Source organism: Nicotiana sylvestris, chromosome 10, assembly GCF_000393655.2.
Source record: "Nicotiana sylvestris chromosome 10, ASM39365v2, whole genome shotgun sequence".
In the NCBI taxonomy this organism is placed as follows: Eukaryota; Viridiplantae; Streptophyta; class Magnoliopsida; order Solanales; family Solanaceae; genus Nicotiana; species Nicotiana sylvestris.
This window is the reverse complement of record NC_091066.1, coordinates 7891241-7904535: the sequence shown is the minus strand read 5'-3', so window position 1 is coordinate 7904535 and position 13295 is coordinate 7891241. Positions and strand designations below refer to the sequence as shown.

The 13295-nt window shown below is 36.4% G+C and overlaps 1 protein-coding gene across 1 annotated transcript; it reads left to right on the top strand.

Annotated features, from left to right (window-relative positions):
* Window positions 1–1758: 1758 nt before the first annotated feature.
* Window positions 1759–11760, top strand: LOC104233239 (clathrin interactor EPSIN 2-like). Its single transcript, XM_009786601.2, has 13 exons — window positions 1759–1933; window positions 2895–2989; window positions 3210–3261; window positions 4615–4694; window positions 4781–4859; window positions 5077–5160; window positions 5265–5410; window positions 6762–7121; window positions 7628–7723; window positions 7805–8031; window positions 9554–9765; window positions 9889–10831; window positions 10908–11760. The coding sequence occupies exons 2-13, from the start codon at window positions 2955–2957 to the stop codon at window positions 11369–11371; spliced, it is 2778 nt and encodes a 925-aa protein (XP_009784903.1). The 5' UTR covers window positions 1759–1933; window positions 2895–2954; the 3' UTR covers window positions 11372–11760.
* The last annotated feature ends 1535 nt before the right edge of the window (window positions 11761–13295 follow it).

Below are 13295 nucleotides of genomic sequence, written 5' to 3'. Positions count from 1 at the left end.
TATGGCCAAATGGGCCCAGACTTTCTCTTTAAAGTGGAGTAGAAAACTATGTAAAAATAGCACGGGCTAGCCAATTTTTGGACTGATTATTTAAAAATAGCTAACGTTTGCAAAGTCATTGAAAAATAGCCACTATTTTGCTGCAACACGGAAAGTTCCAGCATAATTGGAGATCGGTGCACCTGTGTATGAACTTCTAGCATATTATGCTGGAACTCCAACACGCGAAAAGTTCCAGTATAATATACTAGAACTTCAGTATAATATACTGGAGTATTTTTCCGGATTTTGAACATTAATTTTGTTCAGATTTATCTTTACATGAAAAGTGACTAAATTTAGATTACTTTTGAAATTGTGACTATTTTTGAATGACCATTTGTAAACCTGGCTATTTTTGAATTTCTCCCCAAAAGCTATTGCAGCTTATAGCATTGAAATCTTGCATATATAGTCATTAAACCAAATTAATGTTGTAACTTACGGCTTAGTGCTATGTAATAGCCAGTAGTTAAAGAAGCATAGAATTAAACCATAGTAATATTTGGAGTATTTAATATTAGTAACTGTGCGTTGATATTTGCAAATTGTCAAAACATGGGTAGAAAGAAAAAATGGAGTATTTTCCTAGCTTATAAAAGCGCAATTAATGTACAATAGTTTTTTTTCTTCTTCTTCATATAGGTTGTACCTTTTTATGTTACAGAAAAGTAACACTGATTATTTAACTAGTATTTGTTTGGAATGAATAATAAGTATAGAGTTATTTAGTTTTAATTTAAAGTATATCTTAGTTACTAGCTGCTTTACACCCAATATCCCTTTATGTACATTAATTTCTTACTAACAAACTAAAGTAAAATAGTAAAAACATCAAATAAGATATCAGAAAATGAGAAAAACAAAGAATAAAACACGAGGAAAAAAAAATCTATTTACGCCAATCCAAATGAGATGATATTTTACCCAAGTGAAAACAAATATTAAAGAGATGACTCGGTTTGGCTCGATTGTATTCAAGTTTGATGTACCATAATAAAATTCGATCGAGCTTCACTTGGTTCGATTCAACCCAACTTAGTACTAATAAAGCTCGATATGATCTCAAGCTTGGCTTTACTCAATATTGTAACGAGCTTAGTCGGTATTATTGGGCTCGACGTCTAAACCTACTTAGATTGTATGATCTAGCTCAATTTAATAATATTGAGCTTGGTAAATACGATAGTACACGTTATTCTTTTTTAGCCTTTAAGTGGTAGCGAAATTGCTTTTCTATTTTCTTTTTCTATATATAATTCTCAGGCTTGATAAATAAGGTCGCACAAAATTATTCTTTTTTAGCCTTTAAGTGGCAGAAAAATCGCTTTTTCATTTTTTTTTTGGTAGATCAATCTCTCCACTATCTATAAATCTAACTCCTGGTGCCACTGCTTTAGCTTATGAAAACAATTCACTAATTTCCTTCTAATATTTTTTATCTCAAGTTATAATACACTTTATTCAATATATATACATTGAATTTGGCAAAAAAGAATTAGTCCAATCTCAATCCTTGTCTTTAATTCTTCTATAAAAAATATAAAAACAAATAAATATAACTTAAATTGGACAGTTAGTTGAAATCTATTCACAAAACACAAATACAAAGAACAAAAATAAAGTAGAGAAACCGAAAAAGAAAAGAAAAGAAATATAAAAAAATCAAATAATTTGTCCCAAATATATTATTCCTTCCTGCGTGTGAGGTGCGCTGTCTTATTTCTCCCTTTCCTCTGTCTTCAACAATAGCCAGCTCTCTGTTTCACAATTTTCCTCTCTGTATATCTCTTACCATTATTCCCTTCTCTCTCTCTCTAAATACTATTCAAACATTTCTCTCTCTAAAAACCATTCTACATTTCTCTCTCTTCACATCTCAGATCTGAATCAGGTTCAATCTCATGTTCAATCAATTAGATCTCTTTTATTTGTTATTTTGGATCAATTTTGTGAATTTCGACAATCAATTTTATGTTTTTTTTAATGTGAATTTAGATCTATAATTTTAGCTGTTAATTTGTATTATTGAGTTTTGTTCAGCTCCCATGATCTCGATAGGTTTTACAATTTCGCGATTTGATTCGTTATGGAAATGAAGTGAATAGCGTGATTCTGTTATCCCATGAGTTATTGATTTTTTTTAACGTATTTATTTTATTGCTGAGTTTATGATTTTACGCGAAATGGAACTGTTGAAAATCGCTGCAATTGTTAATTTCTGGAATTAAATGTAGACTAAACGAGCATTCGTATTACTTTCCTGTCTAATTTGAGATTGAGGAGTAGTTGGCTAGTTGATTGATTAATACTAAACTAATTACTCTCCCTATCCCATTTTATGTGGCTGTATTTGTCTCGATACAGAGTTTAAGAAAGAAAGGCTTTTGGTGGGCTTCATCAAAAGACAGACTTTTTGGTGGGTAGAGGTATCCGGTACTAGGTGATTAATTCGTCTCATTTGCCCAACCTTGGTAGGCAGAGTTACACGGTAGCTGTGCTGGTAGGAGGCAGCAGGTACTTGATGGAATTAGTCGAGGTGTGCGCAAGCTGGTTCGCAAGCCATTGTCATAAAAAAAAAAGACTTTTGAAATTTGTGGTAAAAAGAAGCCATAGACATTTATGTAGGCTATATATCATCTCATTAAGGATAAAATGAAAATTTTACTGGTAAATTGTGGACAAACTAAAAAGGAAAGTGTGCCACATAATTGGGAGAGAGGGAGTAATACAAAACATGTCAATATAAGAGTTCGTTTGGCCTTGGTTAGGCTGGAAAATGAAATCATTGAAGTTGTTCGGTGGGAGGATAAAGGGCCCGTGTGGATGTAATTGGTTTTGTTCTGTTTCTGCAGACAACATTTGAGGGGTGCAGAATTTACAGAGTATCGGGCTGCTAAGCATACAATATCAGAATGAAGAAAGCATTTGATCAAACTGTGCGGGACATGTAAGTCTGCTAATTCAAATCCTACACTTCTCAACGTAACAGACATAGCAATATCTCTGTCAGGCCAGTTATACTTGGCATATTTCATCTCTATTGCCGAACTTTCATTATGGATGGAGAAAATAGCATGTGATATGATCTTGTAGATGTTTAGTCTTTGATTTGTTAATTTGGATCTTTTTTTGATATGTCATTTGTTGCTTTCACTCTTTGCTTGCAGCAAGAGAGAGGTGAATAAAAAGGTTCTTAAGGTCCCTTCAATAGAACAAAAAGTAAGTCCTTTTTGCTCGTTTCTTTCTTATTCTTGTGTCCTTTTTCTCAGTGCAATGCATTTATATTCCTGTAGTACCACTAAAACGTTTTTTAAGAAAAATGTTAGAGACTTTATTTTACTTAGATCAATATAGGCTAAGGATAGACCTACGCAAGTCGCCAACATATCCCCACTTTTGAAACACTTTGGTACGTGCATATACATTAATGTAATATCGTTGGTGGTCATTGATTAAAATACTTCAAATCTTTGTTTGAGGCGTGGGGTTGCAATTAACTTCTTTGAAGGCGAGAGTGCAAAACCGACATGTCGAAGAGGTGCATTTTAATTCTGATCCTTTAAGCAACATCATAAGCTTCTCGAAATATAAAAGAATTCATGGTAAATAACTGCAATTAAGAGATGGTCAAATCCATTATTTCTGTTATACAGAAATATGATATCAAAGAGATGTTCCAAGGTGAAGAACTAATATGGATAGTCCTGTTGGCCGCTCGTACATACAGACTTTGAGTTTGCTTTATTGATTCATGGAATAGAGGTTCTCCGATTTTTTGCTATGAAAGAGAACATAAGTAATTTAGAGGAAAAACTGCCTTCTCCTTGGATACTCCAATCATCCATGAGTTTTAATGGCCACATGAGAGACACCCTTATGTTTGCTGAGGAGGCATGTTGCCTGGAGCTGAGGGTCATACCTTGATTCAAGTAGATCATATTGCTTTCAAAGTGCTTGTTCAAGTTACATACCAAACATACCTAGTCACCTTATTTAGCCCCCCCCCCCCCCTCTTTTCTTGGTTTCTCATGAGATTATTCTCTTTTAGGTTGCTTTAGAAATGTAAATAGCTTTAACAGTACTAAAACCATTAGTGCTTGCTCTATTCTTGCCAAAAGTAGAAAAGATACGGCATTATCAAATCTGTTTTGGGTTCATGGAATACATATTGATATAATGATAAGATATAAGCAGAAGGAAAAGATCTTTTTTGTAGTTTGTGTTTTCTGCAATAATGATTCTTCCTTCTTGCTCCGGCATTGGAAGCCGTTATAGCTGGTTAGTTTTTACTCGCTTTTCTTACTTTTGTGGTATGACCTGTTATTCTACTCCTGCTCCAAGGCCCCCGACAAGCCTAATTGTTTGCACAATTTTCCTTTGCTTGATGCTGAATAAGTGCTCAAAGTGGGTACATGAAAATCTCACTTACCTGCTCTCATTGGCGGACCTAGTCAATTCTTTTGTTGTCTAATCTGTTAGCTGGTAGAGAGGGGGAGTTTTAAAATAAGTACCTAGAAGATCTTGATACTGTTTTCAGTGATTTGATTATCTTTTTGTTTGGTTTCTCTCAAGGTTCTAGATGCGACTAGCAATGAGCCCTGGGGTCCTCATGGATCACTTCTTGCAGATATCGCTCAGGCTACACGGAACTAGTAAGCTTAAGTCACTGATTTGAGTATTTTGGTTGTGTCATTTATATCCTTTTCTATATGTGAGATTCATTTTCAAAATTTTGCAGTCATGAGTACCAAATGATTATGTCTGTGATCTGGAAGCGTATCAATGATACTGGAAAAAATTGGCGGCATGTTTACAAGGTTTGTCCTGCTTGAATTTGTTTACTCTGTCTAGCCAAGTTGCACTTATAATGTCAGATCATATTTCCTGAATCTTGCATTATTCAAGGTTACCAACTGCCTTCTTTTTAAGATGAAGATACATACGACATGCTTGCTTGCTTTTAATGAATACTATTACTATATATAAAAGTGCTTCACTAAAAAACTATATCTAATGTTTGACGATGAATTTCAGGGTTTAACTGTTTTGGAATATTTGGTAGCCCATGGGTCTGAACGTGTCATTGATGACATACGGGAACATGCTTACCAAATATCTGTAAGTTTCTTCCTTCTTGTTAAATTTGTTACTCTTATGAGATTGCCAACTTGTGGAATCTGGGGAAAACAACTAAGTATTGTCTTCATCTTCTCTTTGCCCAGACATTGTCCGATTTTCAATATATCGACTCCAGTGGGAGAGACCAGGGAAGCAACGTCAGAAAGAAATCTCAGAGCCTTGTGGTTCTTGTTAATGATAAGGAGAGAATTCAGGAAGTTCGCCAAAAGGCAGCTGCTAATAGGGACAAGTAAGTATAACTCAATCCAGTTGGTTCTGCTCCAGTCGTATCCATCTCTTCTGCTTCCGGTCATGTATATAGTTCTGCCACAAGTCACAACTATGAACTCTAAACTTCCCACTGCTCATCTCCCCCCCCCTCCCATGCGGTGTTGTCAAATGGCTGCTTGAGATGTTCTTAAGCCCTGTACTTGAGGTGCAGCTAAGGCTGGGAGCCTGCCTCGACAAAAACCTTCAAGATAGGCTCATGATCTCCCTCTTGAAGGGAAGCAATAATAGATATCGCCCATCAAAATGATGTGTTAATTGTTAAGGAATCAGATTACACAAAAAGAATGTGGAATAACTGATTCTAAAAAGACCCATCAGACCAATGAGAACGGGGATGTTATGGATGTATGGATCAGAAATTAGAATATTTGTATCTGAACTCTAATCTCTAAATCGAACTGAAAATTTAGAAGTGTATCTTTGCATGTGAATTTGACATTTTACAAGTGGTTTTAAACTTGATTTACATGCTTTACTACATATTAAGTATTTCCAATTCACGTATGCATATCATTGTTGTTTGTGTTTGTACTTTGCCTCCTGTATAAAATCTTTTTTTTTTTTCCGCTAAGGTGTGTGCTTTCATTGCATTTTCTGCATAAAGCCCCAGCAACTATATGTGCCTTTTGCCTTTTCGCCTTTGACAAGCCATACCCCTCTCCCCAGTAATAAATTAAAGCAAAAACGGGAGTTGTTCTTCAGCCCCTTTATAAGCATTGTTTTAAAGTTTTTTTAGACTATTTTTTACTCTTTTTTTTTGCATAGCATTATATCTTTACCAATGAGTTTTTTGCTATTTGCCTTTGACAAACCTCATTAACCTTGTTGATTAATTATTGTTTCTGTACTTCAATTTACTGGCTACGGTACCAATGAGTTCCGTAGTTCAAGTGAGAATTGTCACGGCATAAAAGAGTGTATGAGAATATCTGAATTTCCCATGGTGTCTTAATTCAAACTTACATATATTACTAAGATAAGGTTTTGTCAATCTGCTATATTTGAGGGGAAACATCTGTCTAGTGTCTGCATGTTATTTATGCTCAAGCATGTGAGTATTTGTGAATTATTAATTCAAGTCAGCCATTATCCAAACATTAAGATTTTTTCACATGCTACTTGCACATCCAGCTGTATGTACCCTATATATGTCTATCTGTGGTATCCTTTTTTTTTTTGTGTTCTGACGTACCCATTGAAAGGTATATGTATGACTATGCTCTGATGACGACTATAGCCATATAATTTCTAATTTCATTGGTACTGTCTACAAAGGTAATGTTCTCTGACAAATTTTATCATCTTGATAGATTCCGCAACACGTCAACGGGTGGTATGTATCGCCCTGGTTCATATTCAGGTTCAGGAGGGTATGGTGACAGATTTGATGAAGATCGTTATGGAGGCAGAGATGAAGAAAGAAATGGTTATGGGAGGGAAAGGGAATACTACAAAGATGAGGACAAATATGGCAGATATGGAGACTCAAACAGCCGTGATGGGGATCGCTATGGTAGAGATTACGATGAGCGCAGCCGAGATGGATACAAGGATGATGATTATCGTGGAAGAAGTCGGAGCACTGATGATTTTAATTATGGATCAAGAAGTAGAAGTTCTGACAGGTACAAGGATCGTGGCAATGATGACGACGGTCAATATTCTTCTAGGTTTGTCTTTTCATCTTTTTGTTTAAATAAGGTCAGGACTTTTGTAATTTGATATTGGTTAGATGATTCTAATAGGTAAAGGAATAAAATTTAGCGAGCAGGTTCTGTTGCCATTACTCTGAAATTGATGTTTTATCTATGCACATTCTTAAATCTTTTATTCTTGCCCATAATGCATTTCCTTAGCCGAGGGTCTATCAGAAATAGCCTGTGTACCTCACACAAGGTAGGGGTAAGGTCTGCGTACGCTCTACCTTCCTCAAACCCCACTTGTGGGATCACACTGGGTATGTTGTTGTTGTTGTTTTGCCCATAATGCATTAATTTAATCTTCATGACTAACAGAGGAAATGGTGCTAGAGCTGAGGATCACTCTCAGGATGGATGGTGTTATTAGTGTGCCTTTTAGTTATCCTAATATATTTTTGTCATTAAGTATTGGTTTAATTAAGAAATGGTGTTATTTATTTGATAAGATTTAAATTTTCGATACACTGTTCATGTAGGCCGCTTGAAAGGAGGTTTTCTGAACAAAACCTTAGTGCACCTCCTAGTTATGAGGAAGCTGTTGGTGCTTCACGTAGCCCAGCACATAGTGAAAGGTAATAGTTGTAAAAAGGATCCTTTTTCCCGTTTATTTCCTTGAAAATTTTATATTGATCTATTTTATTATTTGTCAAAAGGGATGTAGACACTTCTTCAGCATCTGCTCCCAAATCTTCTTCTCCTCATGCAAGTGCCAGTCCTAGCCCAGCTAATATGCCTTCTCCGGCACCAGCTACTGCTCCACCACCAGCTCCAGCAGCAGCTACTGCTTCACCACCAGCTCCAGCAGCAGCTACTGCTCCACCACCAGACAACAAGGTTGTTGAGAGTTTTGATGAATTTGATCCCCGTGCATCTTTTTCAGGTAAAACGACCCCCACTAAAGAAATGGCCAAATTAGTGCTTAATGTTTTAAGTATATTACTGGCAGTAAACATTTCCAAAATATTTGGTGATAATAAGGAGCTACTAGTTTCCTATTTTGTCTTTAGTAACTAGACTTCCTTCAATGTGGTGCTTTGAGAAAGTAACTTGCAGTGTGTCTGTCAGTCAAAGATGTTTAATCGTGTAGCATGCTGCTGGAAATTGCTCAATTAAATAAACAATTGGGACCAACCAAACTCCAAAAGTTACGATTTTGTTACAAGTATTAGCAAATTCAGATGTGTTAAAAATTTATTTTGGTAAAGGTGGGTGAAGTTGGGAAGTACATGTTTGTTATAGAGAGGACAATCAAAATGCACAGGACATTTTATGACCCATGCTGTGTTGGTAAAGGTGTAACTTGTGTATACTATATAACGTGAATGTGAACCGTCCCTTTCTTTTTTCTGTTAAAAATTAAAATAATCCTTATTTGGCATCGCATAAAGAGAATTATTACAACATACATCTTTTAAGACCCACCTTTTCACTAACTTATGTTCCTAAGAAATCAAAATCAACGTGTGCCCTCTCCATTTACTTGCACCTTTTATCTTCTCATCTTAATAAAGTGCCCAGTCAGTCTTTACTTCAGTTCTGGCAGCAGTAAAAGCATCTTATTTGAGGATGGTCACTGCGAAGAGCCTCAATGTGTCATTTATTGCGCTAATACCAAAAACAAATTTGCGCTGGGTTGTGTATATAACCTAATTTCATAAGTACTGAGAACAAGAGTGTAAGGTGTTACGAGCAATTTGATAAAAGATTCTCAGATTTCCTTAATATCGCACAAACAAATTGCTGAAGCTTTGCTTATATTATATGGGTTTTGAGCAATAAAAGAAGGAACTCCATGGGTGGCCTGCAAATTCTATATGGAAAAGGCCTTCAATCATGTTAACAGCAACTTTTTGTTCACAATATTAAAGGAAATGAATTGCATGGATAAAATGGTGCATATCCACAGCTAAATTTTCAGTCCGAAGTTCCAAAATAACGAAAATGACTCCCTCTAGCCCATCTCATACACCATTAATATGGAAGCTTAAGAGATGCAAAATCAGAGGATAGAGGCTGCATAAAGTGGTTAATAGTTGGCAGTAATTTTCAGCAGTAAATTATGATATCTAGGGTGCTATTTGCTGATGATACTGCCTGTACTATGAAGCGAGTGAAATTCTGAATTAAATTAAGGGTAATTGAGAATTCCAAGCACAGAAATGAGGGTTTAATACACAATGTGATGTATTAGTAGAGCTGAGGAGTCCCTTAATGTCACATTGGAACCTCATTATTTTTTGTCTGCTCTGCTAATGCTGGTATCATATTGATTACAGGCTCCTTATACACCAGATTAATCTTTATTTATTGCGCGTTGATTCCCAAGTGCTTCTCAAATGGTTTTGTAAATGATTTGTTACTTTACCATTCTAATGCAAGTAATTTTTCACCTGTATGAGCAGCGGCCCCAGCTCCATCAAATGTTCCTGTGTCAACTACTTCTGGTGGCGAAATGGATTTACTTGGCGCCTTGTCTGAGCCGTTTTCCTCCAACTCATTAGCCCTTGTACCTGCAGCTTCGGGTGCCTCTGAGGTTAATCCTTCTGGGACCACTGGCACTGGCACTGAGACCATGTTTGGGGAAGCATCATCAGGATCTACCATCTCTAACCAGGTGGATAAACCAAAACCAGTGCAAGGGCATTTAATGAGTTAACCATATGTGTTGTATTGCACACATTTACGATTCTGTCATTCTACAATTTACTTACTGAAGAAATATTTGCTTTTCTTGCAGATGTTTGAGGATCCTTTTGGTGATGGTCCTTTCAGGGCTATGACCTCGAATAGCATGCAAACTCATCTGCAGAACTCTACATCTTTCCATCCTAATATAAATCAAAGCCCTGAGCTTCCTCAATCGGTCCCTCAGGGTGCTGAGATCTCAAGTGCAACATATAGTCAGGTTACTCCAACTAATATGCAATACGCTCAGCAGGAGCTGTCCACCTCCAACCAGGAGATTGATATATTGGCTGATATTCTCCCACCATCTGGTCCTCCACCTCCAAGTGTCCAACCTGCTACACAGGCAGGTTTTGAATCTCATGGCGGGGCAACTATACAACATACAGGTTATCTGGCACTTCCGGGCCCAGCGGCGCCTCCCACAGGTTTTGCAGCTCAACCTGGCCAACAGTCACCACATACCAGTTTTCCAAGTCAAGGACAAACTATATCTCCAGCGGGCTTTTCTGGTCAAGCGAACAATTCTCCACCTTTTGGAGGTTTTCCAGCTCAACCTGGTCAAGCATCACAGACTGGATTTGGACCCCAAGGTGGTCAACCTGCATCTCTTGCTGGTTTCCACTCTGCAACAGGTTTCTATCCACAGTCTGGTTTCGGGGGTCCTGGCGGCTCCTCTATGCAGAACAATGCAAATGCTGGAGGTTACAACACAGGATTAGGAGCTACAGGTCCATTTGGTCCCCAAATGGGTCAAACATCTGCTGGACAACCGTACCTTTCACAGCCAACTGCTGCATCCCACATGCCTTCCCAAATGCCTCTTCAATATTCACAAACTCAAACAAGTAATGCGCTAGTGCTAACACAAACTACTCCAGCTTCAACAGCTCCCATCAGCAGCACCCAACCAGCCAAAGACAAATTCGAGACAAAGTCTACTGTTTGGGCAGATACATTGAGTCGTGGACTGGTCAATTTGAACATTTCTGGATGTAGGTGTTTTCTTTTGGGATTATGCAAATTTCCTTTCTTTTCCCTTGTTATGACATTGCAATTTTTGTTATGCAGCTAAAACAAATCCATTAGCTGATATTGGGGTTGATTTTGATGCTATTAATCGCAAGGAGAAAAGGATGGAGAAACCCAGTACAGCCCCCGTGATATCAACTGTTAACATGGGCAAAGCAATGGGTTCAGGTTCCGGAGTTGGTCGCGCTGGTGCTGGTGCACTAAGGCCTCCTCCATCGCACCCAATGGTAGGTTCTGGTATGGGCATGGGCATGGGCATGGGTATGGGTGCTGGTGGCCCTGCAGGGGGACCTGGCATGGGAGCATATGGAGGAGTAAACCAGCCTTATGGCATGGGGATGAATAGACCTATGAACATGGGCATGGGAATGAACATGGGTCAAGGAGTTCAGATGCAACAGCCTACCGGATTTCCTCCTGGAGCTTCTATGCCGGGAGGTTACAATCCCCGGATGGGCATGGGTCCCTATGGCCAACACCCATATGGTGGAGGATACCAATGAACTTCGCCCAATTCTGAACGTAAGTAATGTTTAAAGATGTGCCTCATTTGTGTCATAGTATCCAGAATGTCTTCTGGTCTGTAAGCCTATTAAACTCACCCTCTGTTGTAGAGTTATTACTTTTTGGGTGCATGTAGTTTTCAAGGAAAACAGTTATATAGGGAGTATATGTTGATTCCTTCTTTTTGAGGGTTTTGCAATTGCATTACCATTTATCAGTCATTTGGGGTCAAAGATTGCTTGCATAGACCCCTCATATTGTTCTGCTGTTGTGCTTTGTATACACCCGAGGATCACCCGTCTCCGGTGTTCCTCTTTTTGCCACTCGATCCATATATACACGTGTAGACTTTTTTGGACTCGTGATTATTGAAACCAGACTTGCTGAACTCATGAATTTGATCATTCTTCTTATATCTCCTATTCGCTGGTTCTCTTTAGCCCCAGACCCCACGTGCGGGAATACACTAGATTTGTTGTTGTTGTTGTTGCTGGTGCTGGTTCTCTTTACGTAGTCGTAAGCAATGCAAAGTTCTTTTGGTTACTTTTCAACTTTTATCTTGTTTTTCTGTTTGAAATGAACAATATCTTGAAAGGTCTTGTGGATTCAGTTTCAATTTTTGGAAACTGTTGTAGACTCTTACTTTCACATTAAGTTGCTTAAACAAATAATGCCAATAATATAAAAGGAAACTTGAAATCAAAAGCTCACGGATAATGATAAAGCTCAATTTAGAGCGGAAGTATAGTTTAACTTTTAAACATATACATATTTTGCGCAAACATCACCAAAGTATCATCGAAGTATATGAGTATGATCTAAAATTCGATAACTAGATAGGATTGTTTTAGGAGTATTATTACTTTTAGCCTGCGTCAGAAATTATTTATACTCGGTAGCCGAAAAAATGTATAAAATTTGTATAATTTTTGTATGTAACATACAAAATGTATATATATAAAAAAGTATATATTTTTCGGTTATTATTTTGAGAACGATTATACAGTGTCATTTTTCTTCCCTTTATAATTTGAAAACTAGTAAGAGTTGGGTCGCTGAGTGAGGGTCGACTTAATTAATACTTAAATTTAATGAGTAATTAGTTGGGTTTTGACACAGTTATCTACAAAAACAAAATTATTTACCCTTGTCTACCTATTTATTTTTCTACCCATAAACTAATTACATTTCCTACCCATAATAGTTTTTGTGGGGAATTTTCTCTTTATTATCCAATTCTTTTTTTATTTCTATGCTTCTTTTCTTCTTTTTTTCTTTTTTCTCGGTTTCTTCTTTTTTTCTTTTTTCCTTTTCTAATTTCATTTAACTTCTTTTTTTTTATATTCTTTTTCTATTGATAATCTAATTTCATTTACTGTTTTCACTATTTTTTATTATTCTTTTTTTTATACTATTACTAAAGAAAAATCAAATTGTGTAGTAATTAAATGTAGCTAATACAACCAAAAAATATTAACTAACATATGATACCAGTATAGTATATAGCTATACCAATAAGGTATACAATTTTACGCAAAGAGTTAAAAAAATTTAATTCAATTATTAAACTGAAATAATATCAGTTGTCAATAAAAATTTCAAAAAATTCTAAAAGGATCTAATTGTAAGAGTATACCGTTACATTATATATCATACTATAATATTTTTTTGTTTTTGCACTTTCAATTTGCCCCTCACGCTGGGTAAAAGCTTAAAGCAAATAAAAAGGGAAAAGGCAAGTAAATTTACGTGTAATAAGTATACTATTATAGTATCTTGTATATTATTACAACATACTATTACAGTATATTGCATATTATTATAGTATACTATAATAGTATATTGTTGCAATATAACTATATACTCCTATAGTATATTGTATACTGTAGCAATATATTGTTAGGTAACTGTATTCTTCTTCTA

Bases quoted from the DNA above. Each gene is read 5' to 3' on its own strand.
- LOC104233239 (XM_009786601.2), top strand. From the start codon at position 2,955: ATGAAGAAAGCATTTGATCAAACTGTGCGGGACAT. The intron at 4,860-5,076 runs GTTTGTCCTGCT...GATGAATTTCAG, and splicing joins ATTGGCGGCATGTTTACAAG to GGTTTAACTGTTTTGGAATA. The intron at 7,724-7,804 runs GTAATAGTTGTA...ATTTGTCAAAAG, and splicing joins AGCCCAGCACATAGTGAAAG to GGATGTAGACACTTCTTCAG.